At 43.0% G+C, this 17,409-nt stretch overlaps 1 protein-coding gene across 12 annotated transcripts in view; it reads right to left on the bottom strand.

Moving 5' to 3' along the window:
* BAHCC1 (BAH domain and coiled-coil containing 1) overlaps window positions 1-17,409 on the bottom strand; it is a 126,107-nt gene continuing 108,698 nt past the window's right edge. For 11 of the 12 annotated variants that reach the window (XM_034412764.3, XM_087887065.1, XM_034412763.3 and 8 more), the window contains 14 exons: window positions 15,259-15,373; window positions 14,206-14,470; window positions 12,737-12,928; window positions 11,904-12,211; window positions 11,524-11,625; window positions 10,837-10,969; window positions 10,352-10,466; window positions 9,279-9,354; window positions 7,439-7,547; window positions 7,181-7,300; window positions 6,115-6,288; window positions 3,975-5,056; window positions 2,230-2,466; window positions 1-890 (listed from right to left, as the gene is read on the bottom strand). In XM_034412764.3, coding sequence (XP_034268655.2) covers window positions 684-890; window positions 2,230-2,466; window positions 3,975-5,056; window positions 6,115-6,288; window positions 7,181-7,300; window positions 7,439-7,547; window positions 9,279-9,354; window positions 10,352-10,466; window positions 10,837-10,969; window positions 11,524-11,625; window positions 11,904-12,211; window positions 12,737-12,928; window positions 14,206-14,470; window positions 15,259-15,373 — 3,235 coding nt within the window. In that variant the 3' untranslated portion in view covers window positions 1-683. The remainder of the gene's footprint in view (window positions 891-2,229; window positions 2,467-3,974; window positions 5,057-6,114; window positions 6,289-7,180; window positions 7,301-7,438; window positions 7,548-9,278; window positions 9,355-10,351; window positions 10,467-10,836; window positions 10,970-11,523; window positions 11,626-11,903; window positions 12,212-12,736; window positions 12,929-14,205; window positions 14,471-15,258; window positions 15,374-17,409) is intronic. The other variant, XM_087887067.1, reaches the window with a different exon arrangement.

Here is a 17,409-nt window from a genome sequence, read left to right as displayed (position 1 = left end):
CTGATTTTATAATAATATATATAATCTTCTCTTTAACAGGAGCATATTAACATCCGCAGACATTGTCAGAATATTTATCATTAGAATAACAATAATTAATAATAACAATAATAATAATAAAAAATGGTAGGAGAGAAAGAGTGAGGCAAGTCTATAGTACACAGTCCTGTGAGGACAGCATAGCCTTTTGGAGACTCCACTGCCACATCGTTCAAGTGCCCCGTTCTATATTTACACACTTGCCTGGCGTCCACACCCCCAGCTAAGCTGGAGGGAAAACAGTGCATTGAACACAAACCCATCGACCCTCCCCTCCCACCCACCCCTCCCCAAACCTGCCTTTTTGTCTGGTTTGTTCCTTTTCCATAAAACTTCCCATCAGAAATACATTATTTACACATAAAATAAATAGAGCGGTAACCTGATTTGTGTTTGGCCTGCGGCAAACAGTCAGAGGTACTAGGGAAAGTATGGCTTGGATTCAACTCTGTACAGAACCGTGTGGGGAGCCGGGATCAGCCTGCAACCCCGGCATGGCAAAGCCGGGCACCTTGCATATTTCCGGGCCTTGCATGCAACTGCCAGTCGTATAAGGAGACTGGCCCCTTCCACTGTCCCTTGGCCTTTCTGCCCTCCCCTCTAGCCATTTTCTGGCCCTAGAGCAGTGGTCGTGTCCCACAGTTTCAGCACAGGACAGGCACACCGTCTGCAGTCACAAGCCGTCCTGTAGTGGGGTCGTAACTTCCTGCCAGGTAGTAGAGATCTTGCCGATCCTGGTATTTCTTGCTCCGGGTCAGCTGCTCGTAGTGTTCACGTTCAATCACCTGGCACTTGTGAGAGATGGTCTGGACATCATTCTCATCCTCATGGCACGACTGGTACAGCGCATTCTGCAGAAAGGTCAGAAAGAGATATGAAGGACTAAAGGGATAACTTGGCTTCCACTTTTAAGGAACAAAAATCCTCTTCAAAGACAGCAATTAACCAGCAGGGTAGAAATTCTCTACACAAATAGAATAACAGACTTGTTGGATAAGGTCTGTTAGGTCCACCATTCTATTCTCACAGTGGTCAATTAGGTACCTACTGGTATTTGGCTATAGAGCATGAAAGCAAAACTCTTCTCAGGCCCTTGTTCCTTCAAAACTGGTCTTCAAAAGGAAGCTATCTCCATACTGCCAAACTAGCATGGCTGGTAGACACCAATAGTCTCCATTATTTGGTTTTTCACCTCAAACGGTAGGCACCGGTCACACTATGTTATAGCAGTAATTTTTATCATATGCCCATGCACTCTGTAAGGAATAAGGAACCGATATTGCAGGACTCTGAGGGGATGGGGTGGCTGGAACTGAACCTACCACTATTTTTATTTTGTAGGATAATTTTAGGTTTTAGTATTACGATAGAGGAAAACTTCTCTTTCTCCCTTGTTTCCACTCCAAGCACAATCATATTCTCGGCTCATTTCCTCCTCAAATTTGTTTTCTGTTATAAAATTCCAAACACTGCATATTTCCCTTATAAGAGAATTTGAAGAGCGATATGAAAATGGTTCCCAAATCTTTTCTTGGTTGTGTCCTTGTTGAAAGCACTGACCAAGTAAGCCAGAAAAACCAATTGATTTTGGTGTGTATATTGATGTGCGTGTGTGGAGCTGGGGGAGTTTACCAATCTTATCAGAGAATGCTGATGTTTGCTGGCTTCTGGCTTTTCCCTTGTAAAAGTGTAATGTTGCGGTATGTGAAAAAAAGGTAATGCAAGGAACAAAGGGAAAGGCAATAAATCCTGAAGTACTAGCTCCATATACTTAGTTCCATCTGAATTTAAAGTGAGTTTCTCTCAGATATACACAACTAAAGGCTGAGTACAGTAAACTTAGAGGTGCTGCTACTGAGGAAGAGATGACAGGTTCATTCCCCCTTAAGGGATGCCTTCTATATAGCTCTTTTTTGCACTCCTGTAACCTAGGCAGGACTAGTCTTACAAGAGCTATTTCCTTTTTACACAATCAACCAAGCAAACCCCAAAGTAAAGAAGTAGGGGGGGGAGGAAATTGTGGCCGAGACAAATTACTAATTCTGCTAACTAATTGCTGCCAATCGTCCAGTGATCTCTCTGGAGATCCTGAGTATTGTTCTGCTCCAGCTCATTATGCCTTTTGATCCAGCACCAGGAGGACATTCCTGTTTGCCACCCTCTGCTCCGTTTGAAGGTTTCTTCCCTCACCTTGCCATCACTATGTCGCTTGCCCAGCTTCGTCTCCTCGGGATGGTAGAACCATTTTACTTTGACCACCATGTTGCTGCCCCAGGATTCCCACATGCTTTCAATGCGGCCAATGTAGGGCAGATGGGGTCGGCCAGCTGACAGGAAAACCGCACAGTCGCCAATGCGCAGAGTCTCCTTGCCCCGTACAATTGCTTTGTAGAACAACTTCCGTGCTTTCCCCTTCATGCCACGGCGCTGTAGGACAGGGGACAGAGCATGCAGAAGCAGGGTAAGCAGTGGCCTGCGTGACACCCGGGATGCCCCCTGCCTCTTGGCCGTGAGGCCTTTGGAAGAGATCCTCGAGGGAGTCTGTGGGTTGCCATGGAAACAAAGCCCTCCAAAGAGTAGCCTCGAGACAGCAATTGAGCTTAACTACAGCAAAACCAGGCTCTGCTACCAGGAGACCCCCCAATGCTTTTGCTTGAGGAGGCCCGAGAGAGGATAACCAAGGAAACACAAATGGGGTTGGCAAATGCCTTATACATTCTGTACTGCTGTCCTAAGGGGATTTACTGACATGGAGTGCAGCCCAGGAATAAGCCTCCTAGAGCGTGTCTGGCACCTCACGGGGAATGGCCATGCTTCGGCTGTCCGAAAGAGCCAGAAGGAGAGCCCACTGCATCTACCCCAGCCAGGTACAACTGCAAAAAACAGCCTCCATTCTGGAGAAAAATGATTCAGGGGAGGCTGTTAGTTGTGAGAAATAAAAACCCTTTATCATCCTGCACTGGTAGCACATTTGCAGAATGTGGCCAGTATTAGAAATTTCCTATTTAAAACAGAGAAGGCTACTGATTATCAGCTGCTAAACCACAGATCTTGTTAGAACAATCCCTGCTTGGTTAAATATGTCAAAATAGGAACACCCTTTGCTCTCCTGCCCATAGCTTTATTCCTTTTTTTGCACGCAGTGAGTGAACAGACAAGCCCTGGAAGTGCCAATTAACTATGATTTCCTTTTTAAAGGCTTCAGGACAAGCCGTAAAATCATGGTCTGAAGATGTTTTCTCCAACTCGGTAAAGATTTCCATTAAACTGGAGATTATAGCTGAAGGAAGAACTTCTTGGTTTGTTTTCTGCTCAAAAGAGGTACAAAACAGCTGACGCAGATACACATTTGTATCTTGGATGCTGAGCAATTTTGGGGAACTCTGCAGCTGCTTTAAAGGCATGTGGATATAAGCACTGCCTTTTTGCATATGAGTTCAGCACAATGTACAGCCCAAATATTTATAGAATAAGTAAGTTTGCTCTTTTTTAGTAGGACATCCTTCTGAACAAGTATGCTGAAGATCACAGCAAAGTCCGATATTAGCATTTCAACTAAGCTAGTTAGCCTTAAAACAATGTGAAAACAGGAATTCACAGTTCTTTTGTCAACAACTAGAGAAAGGGAAATTGGTCTTTCCTTTCTGATCAGCAACAGGAAGATAGTCTGAACCTGGGAGGAAGTTTCCCAAGTTTAGCCTCTCCTCCTTTCAAAAATCACCGAGTGACTGGGATCAATAACCAAATGCATGAATCACTTCCTTCCAAGCATTTCCTTCTCGCTCTGTCCCAAGAGTTCAGGCCAAAAAAACTTCCAGAACTACCTTCAACAGTATCATTTTCCCTAGCAGACAAAGCAAATTCAAGCCATTTCCCTCGGCTTGCATTATTATGTAGTCCAGACTCACCACGCAGAATCCTGACGTTTTCCATACCTGAGTGGGGTTCCCAGACCATTTCCAGAGCTGGCGTGCTGGCAGAAAAGCAGAGATCTTTGGCCGGTTTTCCACCGAGGGCAGCCGTTGTCGGCGGGAGAACTCTTTGGCTTTAGAGAAGCTCAGAGTTTCTTTGCGCCTGAGCTTGCTCTTAGCCCCAGCGCCAAAACACCTCTGCAAGGTGCTGCTCTTTGAGCGCAGGGCTTCAGACTGAGCCAGCAAGGCTGGAACTGGGTGCGTGAGACAGGTCTGCACAAGGAGCGTGGAGTCCTCATCGTCGGAGCTATAGGAAGAGTCCTCGTTGTCGGATGAGCAGAGGCTAGAAGTGGAGCCAGAGCCAGAACTGGAGGAGGTGGACGATCCAGAAGATGACGAGGAGACTGAAAGCCGTGTGAGAAAGCGAGAGGGGACGCTGCCTGCCAGATCATCCACCTCATCTTCGTCCATGTCTGAATAAGAGCTGTGGCAATCACTGTCACAGTGCAGCCCGTACTCAGTTTGACCAGTGTATTTGCGCAATGCCAGCCCCATAGGCAGCGTGCTCTTCTTCTCTTTGATCCCCAAGGCTGGGTGAACGTAGCCATGACCAGACAGGGACCCAAAGTCCTTGTCGCTCATCAGTAAGGCTTTGCAGTTTTTGTTTTTGGGGGACGTCACTCCCTCATGATCCAACTTGACCAGATACTCGCCACCAACTTTCCTGCGCCCAGCCTTGCCCAGCTCAGTGTCCAACCGCTCAACTTTCTTGGCACGCAAAAGCTTCTGAGCACAGGGCAGGATCAGGCCAGAGCTTCCAAAAGCAGAGTAAGAGTTGGCAATGCGGCTGAAAGAGTCTGAGCCAAAGCCATTACCGAATATGGGGGCAGCAACACTGTGCACAGGGAAGAGCACCTCTTTGGCCCGCAGCTTTTTGCTGCCCCCATTGAACTGGAAGAGGTTTTGCCGCATGGCTGTGCCCTTGCTGGATGTCTTGCGCTTGTTCTGGGCCACAGTCGTCCAACTTAGCAGAGAGTTGCTACGACGACTCAAGAAGTGGTCTCCAGGCTGGGTTTTTGAACTTGAATGCAGCATGTCAGGTTTACCTGCAGGGAAAGGGCAGAGTTAGAAAAGTACTGGGGGCACCTGTCACCTGTGCTATGAAACTGGTTCAAATCTGTATATGGCCTTTCCTAAACAGCTTCCTTCATGTCTTGAAACAGATTGCAGAAGGGGGAGCCCAATTCTTGGGTCTGATCCTAACTCTTTCCTATTTGCCCAGGTCAAGCCCTCGATGTCCCTGACCTTTCAAATTCAATTTTGAAACAAAAGATGTTACATTTACATTTAGATCTGGCCCATGGGACTGTCCTGGAAACAGCAAAGGACCAGCCTGTGGTGATTCTGTCAGTGAGAATGGGCTCCCGAGCTCCGTTTTTGGCTGCCGTGGCCTCCTGCAACCCTCTACCAGTGAAAACGAAGCTTGGGAGGGCTGCACCCAGGAGGGCTGCTCCCGAGCTCCACTTTCACTGGCAGAGGGTTACAGGAGACCGTGGCAGCCAAAAACGGAGCTCGGGAGCCCGTTTTCGCTGGCAGAGCACTCGGGCCACCACAGGCACTCCTGACAGGAGTGATGTTGACCTGGCCACGCCCACCCTGGCCACGCCCACCCCAGCCCCCTGGGGTCAAACACAACCCTGATGCGGCCCTCAATGAAATTGAGTTTGACACCCCTGTTCTATTCTGTTTATTTAATAATACTGTACTTTAGGGCTGTAGACCTGTTTTTTTCGTTTATTTTAATCAATATAGAGTGTTATACACCTGAATACGTAATGGAATGTTGAAGGGTGCCTGGCAATTCGTTTTTACATTATATTTTTCACTTCCCTTCTTTTTAAATGAATGAGGATTTATTTTAAGGGTTTATTCTGAATCAGAGATGTATTTTTTGTCATCTCTGTAGGCCGGAAACCGAATATAGACATTTAAAAGACCGTATCCAAATTTAAAATGAATATAAAATTCAGTGTCTGACCAACCACGATTCTCAGTATAATTTTGAGCAAATCATATTCGAAACAGAATTTAAATTCACGGGCTTCTGGCAGGACAAGGTGGGATAATAAAACCCTTGAAAGAAATGCAAAAGAGACTGACTTACCAGTCTTTTCTTTGCTGATCATCTTCTTACTTGTGCTTTTGGTTAACTCAGAGACTTCACATCCCTCAGCGCAAAGGTTTGGTGCTGATTCACTGGAATGGGGAACATCAGTGGAAGACCTTTTGTTACGACGGCAGGAGGTGGAGACTAATAATGCAGGAGAAGGCTCTGTGCCTATAGAAGGATAAAGGAAGAAGCGTCACAGGCAGATTCAGATGCAAGATCATTGTCTCATCTCAGTTAAGATTTCACTTCCCTTTGACTTCTACTTTTAAGCATATGCTTCTCTCTAGCCTAGATTACTATGAAATATTCTGTGAAGCCACAAAAGATTAATGCTATGATAACTATATTTGTCAGTTATTAAGCTGCTACTTGAGTTCTTCTGCTGCACCAGATAAATACCAATACTGCTCTTGAAACTGCTCAAAGCCATCTAACGGTACTCCTTGTTCGTGTAGTGACTGTTTGAAGTTATTGTGACACTTTAAAAGATGAGTTATGATTACTTGTTGTGCTTATGACCATTGCAGCGTCCGTGCAATTATGTGATTGCGATCTGGCTACCTGGCAGCCGGTTCACATTCATAATGATTGCATTGTCCTGGGGTCACGTTATCACCTTTTGCTATCTTCCCACCTGGCTTTTGATATGCAAAGTCAATGGGGAAACCAGCTGGGGAGGTCATAAGTCATGGTCATGTGATGTAGCAAAAAAGGTAACATGATGCCTTACCTAACATGATGCCTCACTGAACATCCAGACTGCTTAATAATAAACTTTGCAATCCCAATAGTGGTTGTAAGTCAAGGATTACCTGTACTTTGCTGACGTCCACATGAGATTTCCGCACCTGAAATAGGCAAGATCCTTCCCACCCCACTGCACAGAAAGTCAGATACGTTTTGTGCCCAAAGAATGGCTCTTAGAAAACTCAGCAATATTTCAGTTAAATTTGAAGGCTCCCAGCAAAATAGTATCAAATGGAATCACTGGTAGATGGGTTCATGAGGGCTATCAAAGCATGATAACTATAATTCTAGCAATCTATTCTAGCATACTTACACTGGATTTTGAAGTCTGGTGGCAACATGCGGATATTAGACAATGCAATGTGGCCAGTGTCTCCATCATCAAATTCTACCAACACTGACTCTGCATCTTCCTCTTCATCACTTGAAGACCCTGTGGGCAGAAGCCATGTTACCTTTCAGGCCAGCTTCACTGTAGGCACAGAAGAAGCTCTGACCCACTGATTTGGTTGCCTACAGCATACTTAGAGTTATTCCCCATTATGAGATCCTTATTTACCAGTTTGCTCACCTCGAATGACATTGCCTGGGTAAAGGCAGCGAGACTTCTGGCTCCAATAAGCACAGACCCGTGTGCCAGGTGGAAGGCTGCGACTTGACTGTGGCTGTACATCTAGAACCTGGAGAAAAACAAAGGGCATGATTGGCATATAGACTAGATCACCACATTCTTAAGACACTGAAGAGATTATCAAGTACCAAGCTTATCTTATTTTATTTCATCATGCAGTTATGTGAACAATTCACCTTTAGCTCAACCAATGAAAATTGCAGATTGCAGTGATTTTGTGCTTTCCTTTGGCATCTGCTCTTCTCTCATGATCACCAAACAACTACTTTCACTTTTCCCAAGATATCATTGAGTGCATCCTATTTTTCTAGCTAGAAGGCTTGTTGTTCTTCAAACTCTGATGTTTTTCAGATATTTCATTAGGATAAATATTAATTAAGAGTATTTACAACCAAATTTGTGGTCTTGATTTTTATGTTTTATTTTGTGGAATGGGTTGATGTGCTCTGTGCAGGAACTTCTTGGCATATATATGAGTGCAAGATTGTCTTCTCAAAGGATGCATCTGGGAAATGAGAGGCCTGCATCTCTCTCTATACTTATATGCACAGTATGATTCACAAGTGAATACACAGAAGTGTGCATAAATATCCTGTCCCTCAGAAACTCTGGATGTCCCAAAGGTGCTTTTCCAAAAGGCAACTGGACTTTCTTGTGGTTTTTTTCTTTGAAAATGTTTTGCTTCTCATCCAAGAAGTTTCTTCAGTTCTGAGAAGCAAAATGTTTTCAAAGGAAAAAACAACAACCATAAAGTCCAGTTGCCCTTTGGAAAAGCACCATTCAGACAACCATGACCTGGATGATTAAGACTCTCCACAGACATTCAAGATACTGGATGTGATTACAAATCACATAGGCCCCATGATTGCTCCCACCAGCTGTGGAGGATCAGCAGTTCTAGAAGACAGGTCAATTAGACCAACTCAATTCATCTGAATGTACATCATATAGCTGTATTCTTCTCAGATTTGTTCCAACCTACTAAATCCCTACTATCTAGAAGGCATAACCATTCCAAGTTCTCTTATTACAGGTAGTCTTCACTTAATGACCATTCATTTAGTCACTGTTTGAAGTTACAATGCACTGAACTAAATTAGTTATCCTTCAACTCCTCTCATCTCACCTCTCTCTCCACCTTTCTGCTCTTTTGGTCACCGTGCACCCCACTGCTTACCGATACTCCCTGCTGCCCCCAATTTACTTTCATCATCTTCTATATCTTTTGAGGAGATACAATCAGCCGAGGCAGCTGCTGACCCTCTCTGATGCCTCTGCGAAGCATTGCAAAAGGCCAGCATCAGCCTTGGCTGAAATCAGATGGGGGCTGCAGGGGTAAGTGGCAGTGCTGGAGGATGGCCAAAAGAGCAGAGATGGGGGGTAGATAGGCAGGTGGGAGAAGTTGGAGGGCAGCCACATCAGGGGGTGGAGCCTTGTCTGCCGAAGGGAACTCTCTGGGCCAAGCCAGGGAGAAGGCAGAGGATAAAGCTGGCACTTCATACACTGCTACTAAGCAGTGTAATCGCATGATGTTTTACTTAATGACCCCTTCTTCTAGTCCTGAAAATTCTGGTCCCAATTAGGGTCATTAAATGAGCAAGCTTACTAGAAATATCTGGTGTAGCAAATCCATGAACATTTGCAAATGAAAACCACACTTTCTGCTCCCTATCCCTCAGGTAATCCTATAAGTATTATTCTTGAAAGTCCAGCTTCTCTCCCCCTGGCCCTGCCCACAGCCAGCCTGATTAATCACAGGCTCTGATCTCCTGAGACTTACCGCCTCCTGCAACAGCTGCTCTTGGGAATAGATTCTCTGCCTATTCCCTCGCTCTCCCTCAATGACAATGCTGTAGCTGTGGAACAAATAAGTGACAAGCATTTACACAGATGATGATCTGAAGGGATAGAGGAGAAGCTAGGTTGGTTAATTTTGACAGTTATTTTACAAGAAGCTCAATTCTTGGTTGGCAAGAATCCTCCCTCCTGAACTAGCACAATACAATGGAAGTCCATGGTTCTGACTATTTCGTTCCCAGATCAGTAAGAGTGTTAGTATGTAAGTGTTTAAAATTTAAGAAAAAAGAAATGTTACACCACTCTATTCTCCAGATGTGCTGAATTGTAACTCAAACTTCCCAACCCTATGACTAAGAGCACTATATAGTGCTAACACACAATTTCATATATATTTACTCATGCTCTTCGTCCTGAGTTTCACAGAATTCAGTAAGATTTACTTACAGATACCCAATCCCCCCGAGAATTGTGTTGGAATACTTCCCATGAATCATACTTTAGTTCCAGCAAAATGCTTTGACTTCCATGCATACTACAGTTTCTTTTTTTATGAAGAAAGATAATAGTTTGCCCAAGATCATACAAGAAACTCATAAGGAAGAGGAATCAGGATGTAAGTCTTTCCAGGCTCAGTCTTTGGAACCAGATGTGATCCTGAACAAATGTATTTTTCATTCTGATTAATGGAAAGAGGAGGAAGAAGATCCAGGATTTGATTTGGGGGAGGGCAAGGTAGAGATCACCAATTAACTCTATTTGCAGATGAGGAACCAGAATGATTAATATTGCAGTAGGTGCCTTTAGGTTAATTATTGTAAGAAACAATGGGTTTCTTGTAATAGGTTACTGCAATTGTCTATAAGCATTATAGAGATGTGGAATAATAAGGGGTAGAAGGGAAGGTCCTGGAATGCAAAAAAAGGAAATGCCTACAATTCTAAGTGACGGATGCATTATACAGTATCAGCAGCAATGGAACCCATTGAGCTTGAAAAATTTCGCTACGGTATCCTTTGTCCATATTTACTGTATGCTTAGGAATTAGGTCCTTACATATCAGGTGGCTGCAGACTCTTTACATTGCCGGCATAGAGCAGACTGTCTTCTTTGGGGATAAGCACACGCAATCCATCCTGAAGATCTTCTTTGAGGATGGTACAAGACTGGGCTGCAACCATAAGACAAAGTATGAATTCACGGTTAACTCTCTTCCTCATTTGTTTACAGGCAGAGATCAAAGCTTGAAGAATTCAAGCCTGAAGTATGGACCACACTGCACCATCCAGCTTTGATCTGCACGACTCCACTTCAATTTTCTGAGCTACCCTTATCTTGCCTTCAGAGTTCACTTTAGGAGCTATCCAATCCCACCATATTCCATCTCTTAACACTTCTTCTCATCATTATCCTTGTTTACTTTTGTTCTTGACTACTGCATTAAATGGCTAATAGTAGTTCTTTCATCTGGACTACACTAGGCCTTGTTAATTGCCTTCACCGAAGGGTACTCTTTGGTCATGGTGTGTGCGGAGACTTACCAGAGGTCATATCTTCCTCTGTACCAGTGGGGGGCATCTCTTCCTCTTCAGAGAAGCTGCTATTGTCATCAAACTCAAAATGGTCCTCAATGGCAAAACTCTCCATCAGCCGGCTGACTGCCCGGCCTTTGCACTGCACAGCAAAGCAAAATATATTTCCTTGTTTAACAAAGGCACAAGACTAATGTTAAACTGGCTAGGCCAGGAATGGATTAAACAAAAGTCTCTCCCAGCCTCAATTCATTCTTAGCCCATGGCATCACTCTGGCCTTTGACTGAAGGGCTTAGCTTGGAATAAAAGGGGCAGGATGCTATGCCAGCAACACTTTCACATAGACTCTGCAGGGCCTCGTCCACATGCATATTCTAATCTGAAAACTTCTACAAGCGGGCTATTATTTTACACATCGCACAGTAATCCACTGATAGAAGTTTTCAGATAAAAGAATTGAAATCTCATGAGATTTCAGGGGTTAAATTGCTAAAATTCCACAGACTACCTTAATACTATTTTTCACTTTAAAAAAAAAAAAATGGTTTGCACCAGTGCCAATACACAATGGTGCCTGAAAAATGTCCTGAGGAAGAGAGACCATTTGCTTGCCTCTTTTATTCTGGGTAATGAAATGTCAGTTGTGTTTGACCTATCCAAGACCTGCACTACACCAGATATTTCACATTTCCTACCTGCTTGCTGACCACCTTGTTCTTAACCTTAGACAGCTTCTTGCCCTTGCTGAGGATGGCCTTGGCATTGCGAGGAGAGAGGGTCAGTGCTCCATTTTTTCTCTGCCCAAAGAAAATAAGGATAAAATAATCAAATACAACATGTAGCGACCAATATTTACCATGTTACAACTGTAACTGGTGACAGTTACAACTGCAAAAAAGACCCTTTCCTTTTTCTTAGTGGCTCTTTATGGTATCAGTTAAATTCAGCCAAAAGACGGTTGTGTTGAGGAAGGTCTGTTGCTACCCGGCGTACCCCTGGACTCCCAAAACAGATCATTATAATCCTTCCTTCACTGAGGACCATATGTCCAGCCCCTTTTTCTGCCCCAGCTTACTCTGAGGGCCGATTGCAGGACTTTGCTCTTGCGTGTGGCTTTCTTGAGGCGTTCACTGCTGAGTTTTCCTGCATCGTCACGATTTGCAAATGAGCGGGCCTGGCTGCTGGAGAAGAGCCCCTCGGCGGCGCTTGATGTTCCAGGTCCACAGTGAAACTCCTTGGCCTTACTCTTTAGTTTTTTCTTGCTAGAATTCTCACAGGATCCCGCTCGGCATACCGGCACCTTTTCCAACCTCCCTAAACCTGGCTTCACTGGCCGCCTCTTTATTTTCACTTGGCCTTCAGGACTGGGGATTCGACAGGGCCCTAGATAGATCCAGAGATTATAGCAATGAAAAAAAAAAAAAAAAAAAGGCAAAGCAGAACAGAAAAAAATGCCTCAGTGGATAAGCCAGTGCTTCGTTTTGCTTACGGAGACTGCACTTCAGGCAAGTGTAATGTTATTAGGCCGATTTTGAGTAGAGTCTTGTCAATTAGCAATTCGTGAGACCAGCCAATGCTATCATTTATTTTATTTTATTTTTTACGAATTGTGGCTCAGCATGTAATAGCAGAATCTGGCTTTTATAGACGCCAAATGCCCCTTTAACTGAAAGGGAAGATGCAGTGTAACTTAGAAACAGTTGGTTCCAGGAAGATCTTTCACTGCCATCTTACATCCACCCTCAAGTGTAAATCAAACAAAATTATATGATAGTAGGTGGAAGGGCTGGATATAATTTCAGCCATTTCTTCATGACGTTCATGAAGCTTCACTGCCTTTCCCCTTCATCGACTTGGATAGATTCAGCAATTCACCAAAAAGAGCTTTATTTCAATTCATTTCATTACCTAGCAAGCCTTGCCTCTCCTTTTTCTTCTTTGCTTTCTGATTTGCCTCCATTTTCACCACGGAGGAAGGAGAAGGGCCAATTACAGGAGGGTTCACCGTTACATGCATGGGGGAGCTGTTGTCACTCGTCAAGTTATCATCCCCACCGCCACCACCATCGTCACTTTCATAGTCTCTGCGGTGATTGTCATCTGTAAATGAGGAGGAGAGTCAAGACGAATTGAGGCAAGAGGGAAAAAAGGGGGCCACTTCAAGATGAGAAGAGGATTCTGATACTTTGCTTCATCATTCCAACACTTATTTCGACCATCAAAGTAAAACCAAGGCCATCACTGCATTGTTTCTAATGTTAATATCTTAACACAGAGATATCGAAAGGATTGAGGGTTTTCAAATCAATTTCTGCTGATAGTGTGACCTTCATATCAATGCCCCACTTAGGACTCACTGGCTTTGGTTATTGCTGCAAGGCCTGGTGTGTAAAGATTTGGTAAAGTTGTATTGGTATAATGGTAAAAATAGCAGAGTAAAAGTTATTGAAAAAATCCAGCCAACAATCCAAGAACTCTGAATATGTTTTGGCCAAGCTATTCCCTCTTTCGACGTCAGCCTCCCAATAAGGCCTATAAACCCCCCCTTCCAATCCTGGCTTCTATATCCTGATTCTTGCCCCTTTGACAATGAGTCTTTGTTCTTTCAGCTTTGGGGAGTGGAAGCAGGATTTCTGTCTCAGCGTTGCTTTCCTGATAAGATGCCCCAGGAGCTTCAGGGGAAGCCATAAGCCTGCAGTCAAATGAGAGCGGACATTGGCCCCACTATAGGACATCATGTGCAGCTATTTTTAAATTTCAGAGCTTCCTCTGCTTGCCAGCAGGAAATATACTATGTGGCAAGCTCCTCACCAGAGCTGAAGATAAGAGCTTTGTAGAAGGGTGGAATCGCCTGGGAATGGGCCTGGGAGAAGCTAATTGTACTTGCACTTCCTCAGTGGCACGGTGGAGAGATGAATACCTGGGAGGCCTGTTAACTGGCCTGGAGCTCAGAAAATATCCATTGGACACTAATCCCCTTTTTGCTATGGAGGTAAACATCACTTGTCCCAAGGCCCGAGTCCTCTTTTAGCAGGAGTAGACAGAACATGCTCACAACTGCAGGGTTGTGAATAGCCTTCTCTTGTTTCCCATTATCAACTTTCCTTCCCAGGTGCCAAATGATCCTTCCCTTCAATCTGAATGTCCCAAAGGTGCTTTTCCAAAAGGCAGCTGGACTTTCTTGGGGTTTTTTTCCCCTTCGCTTTTCACCCAAGCAGCTTCTTTCGTTCAAGAAGCTTCTTTTTATTGGATAAGAAGCTAACCGTTTTCAAGGAAAAAAACAAGAAAGTCCAGTTGCCTTTTGGAAAAGCACCTTTGAGTCAGCCATGACCCGGATGATTTGAGAATCTCCATAGAACTTCAGTCTGAATCTGTACCTGCTTCAGCATTTCCTGGGCTAGGCTTGGCCTCCAAGGGAATGAGATCCTGCTGTGGGTATTTGGGAGATGCTGCTTTGGAGCTCTTGGTTCGAGAAAGTTTCTTCTGGATACGGGTGCAAGGGATAGGCTCTTTCCGTCGGAAGGGACCAATGCTTGTGGGCAAGACTTTGCTTTTGACTTTCTGCTTGAGATGAGAGGCCTTATGTACTACTGTGGAAGCCAACTTGCTTTGCGAACTGCTCTTCTTGCAACGAACCTTTTCCTGTAAAAAAAAAAAAAAAGCAAAAGCAAAGATGGTAGAAAAGACACAGTAATACTTATTGTTTCCCTCTTGCTCGGGAGGGAAATCTATATTTGAATCGGGAACTTGGAAAGGATTGAAAAATCTTATCTGACTCTCTGACCACTAATAGTGAGGATACTGGATACTACCTATAACTAATAGATAAAAATGGACACCTAAAAAAACACAAAAGTAGAAATGGCTAACTAATAGATAAAATGGATATTACCTATAACTGAATCTTGTTTAATGCTGTCTCAATGAGATTCTGAACCCTTACATCTTTATTTGCATGCACCTAGTTTCTACTTTGTATGCTAACAAGTAATGTTAATCTTTATTTTCCTTTTTAAGTATTCACTAAAATACTTGAAAACAACGACCAATGCTCCCTGAGCTTCCTGAGAAACTTTAGATCAAGTGTTATTTTTATACTTGTATTTAATAGTTTTTTTCCTTGTATTTAATAGTTGAGCCATGCAAATTCTGAAGCAAGGTAAATAAGCATAACTCATCCTACTAAACAGCAGGGGAGAGGTGTGCCATAAAATGTAAGATGTAAAAGATGTGAATATTCCTCTCACATCTACCAAAAGAGCATCTGCCCATCCAGCTTGGTTCATCTTAGGACCCTAAATCCTCATAGCTGATGTGATATTCACATACCATGGAAAGAATACGTCTGTCTTGGTTTTCTAAAGGCAACAAGTTATTTCTTCTCCAAATGCAATGTAGACAGAAATATAAAGATATTAAGGTATACTCACCTGGGAACTTTTGATGCTACTGTAAGTTGTTTCTGATATTTTCCGTTTTTTCTTCTTGGGTTCCCCTTCGGCCCTCAACTCTGTACACAGTAGAGATAAGGTGGTTTTCACAGACCTGTGAATGGAAAAGAGTACACAAGTTGGAGAAAGAAAATTCATTTTAGATTAGCCATTGAGAAGCATACAGGCCAAGGATCTAAGCATTTTTTGATAGAAACAGCCTCCAACAAACATACAGCATACCTGTAAAAAGACCTAACCTCTTTTAGTTCTATTTATTTAAACTTGTATATTTTAGGCTGCTACATCACTATTTACAGCCAACCATGGCAATCTGATAGATATGTTATGGGTATACATTAGATATTTACTCACACATATTCTGGACCCAAGTCTCATTGTTGTGGGGATCAGTATCCATGATTATTATTATGGTGATCTTTTACCTCCAACTAGATATATTTCGCCCTGTCTATGCATAGACCGATCATTCCTGAGATATCACTTCACGTAAAGAACACTAACCTCCCTGACTGTCAACATCCAAAGTCTAATGTTCATACAGTGAAGAACAATAAAGCAGATCCAGACTACAAAATACGAATCCCCAAAAGGTGGGATGATATGTTTTCAGCATAACAGTACAGTAGGCATAAACACTTCCTATATGCTATAAATCATGACTTTATTTTGTAACTAATCCATTTCTTTCTACTCTAATGGACTTTACAGATGGCTCAATTAATGCCTCTTCTTCAGAAATAAGTAAATGTATCTGTTTGACCTCCCCTTTTTTCCATTTACAGTTAGGCCTTGGAAAATGTTGCCATGTTTGACTCCTCCATTCTTCATTTACTGGCTTAACTCAAGTGAGGAGTATTGTAGGTTCTGAATGAAGAAAGAGGAGTCAAACATGACAGCACTTTCCAGGCCTAATTGTAAAAATAGAGACAGTAGCAATTAAACATGTGCATTAATTTATTTCCGAAGTCGGGTACTTGAAGCAAATTAGAAACCTGGGTAGTTTCTAAAAGTTCAGCAAAGAAAGATGTTATATTTTAGAAGATAATGAAACAATTAATAATATGAAGGAAGGAAGTTATGGTTATTGTTAGTGCGAAAGCGTACTACTCCATCTTATTTAAGAATTGGATAATGGATCTGCTTTACTATTCTTCATTGTGAAGTGTAATTGTATAGTCACAAATACCTTTTGTAATAATTGTTTACATCTCCTTTGCATTGTCACTCTATATGATTGTAATTTTTTCTTGTGAAAATACAAGGTATAAAAAGCTCAAGAAATATATTCCCGCTATACTATAGATATGTTTAAGTGTACACTAAATACTAAGCTTTTGGTGAGCGCTCACAAGATTTGGAATCAAAGTATACGGTTATAGAAAAATGAAAAATATTTCCATAAATATCACCAAATACTATATGAGCTATAACGTGGCCTAATATTTCCCTCCTCTTGGTAACTGAGATGTCGTTTGGGCCCAAGGGGCTCCTGGATGTCCTAGACCTGAATCTAGACTTTCTCTCTTTAGACCAGAACACTGCATAGGACAACATTTTGGAGGAAGTTTACCATGGATGGCACCCTACGTTCAGTTTTCCAGTGATGATGACATTCTGTAGGTCAGGCATGGGGAATTATGGCCCCTCTAGGACTTCTGGATTTTATTCTCAGAATTCATGAACCAGCCAGAGTTGAAATCCACAAGTCATAAAGGGGCCATGGTTCCCCACCTCTAACTGTCAGAGGAAACATGCTACCTAAAAATCACTTTTGTAGGTAATACTATTTCTGGCCAAACTGCCCATCTAGGCATCCTGCTCAACTCCCGCTTACTTTCTGGATGCATCCTCTAGCTGCTTCTCATTTATCCTTAAATCTTTCACATACATCAACAGCCCATATATTTTTGATCAGAAGGACACATTTGGCTTTAACAAGTTTACATGACCACCCCAAATTATGTTAACATATATTCGCCTTGCACAACAGGCACTGTAAGATGAAACTTGGAAGTTGCCTGATAAGAGCCAGCCTGAGAGAAGTTATTGCCTGAGGCAAAAGTTAACAGGATACGCCAGACACATTCCAATCGCACAGACAGACTGGACTGGTATTTTCCATCACAC

The sequence above is a fragment of the Pantherophis guttatus genome, chromosome 2 (genome assembly GCF_059756535.1).
Source record: "Pantherophis guttatus breed Tessera chromosome 2, ASM5975653v1, whole genome shotgun sequence".
Classification (NCBI taxonomy): domain Eukaryota; kingdom Metazoa; phylum Chordata; class Lepidosauria; order Squamata; family Colubridae; genus Pantherophis; species Pantherophis guttatus.
The sequence above is the reverse complement of the archived record's forward strand: the minus strand, read 5'-3'. Positions and strand labels throughout refer to the sequence as shown.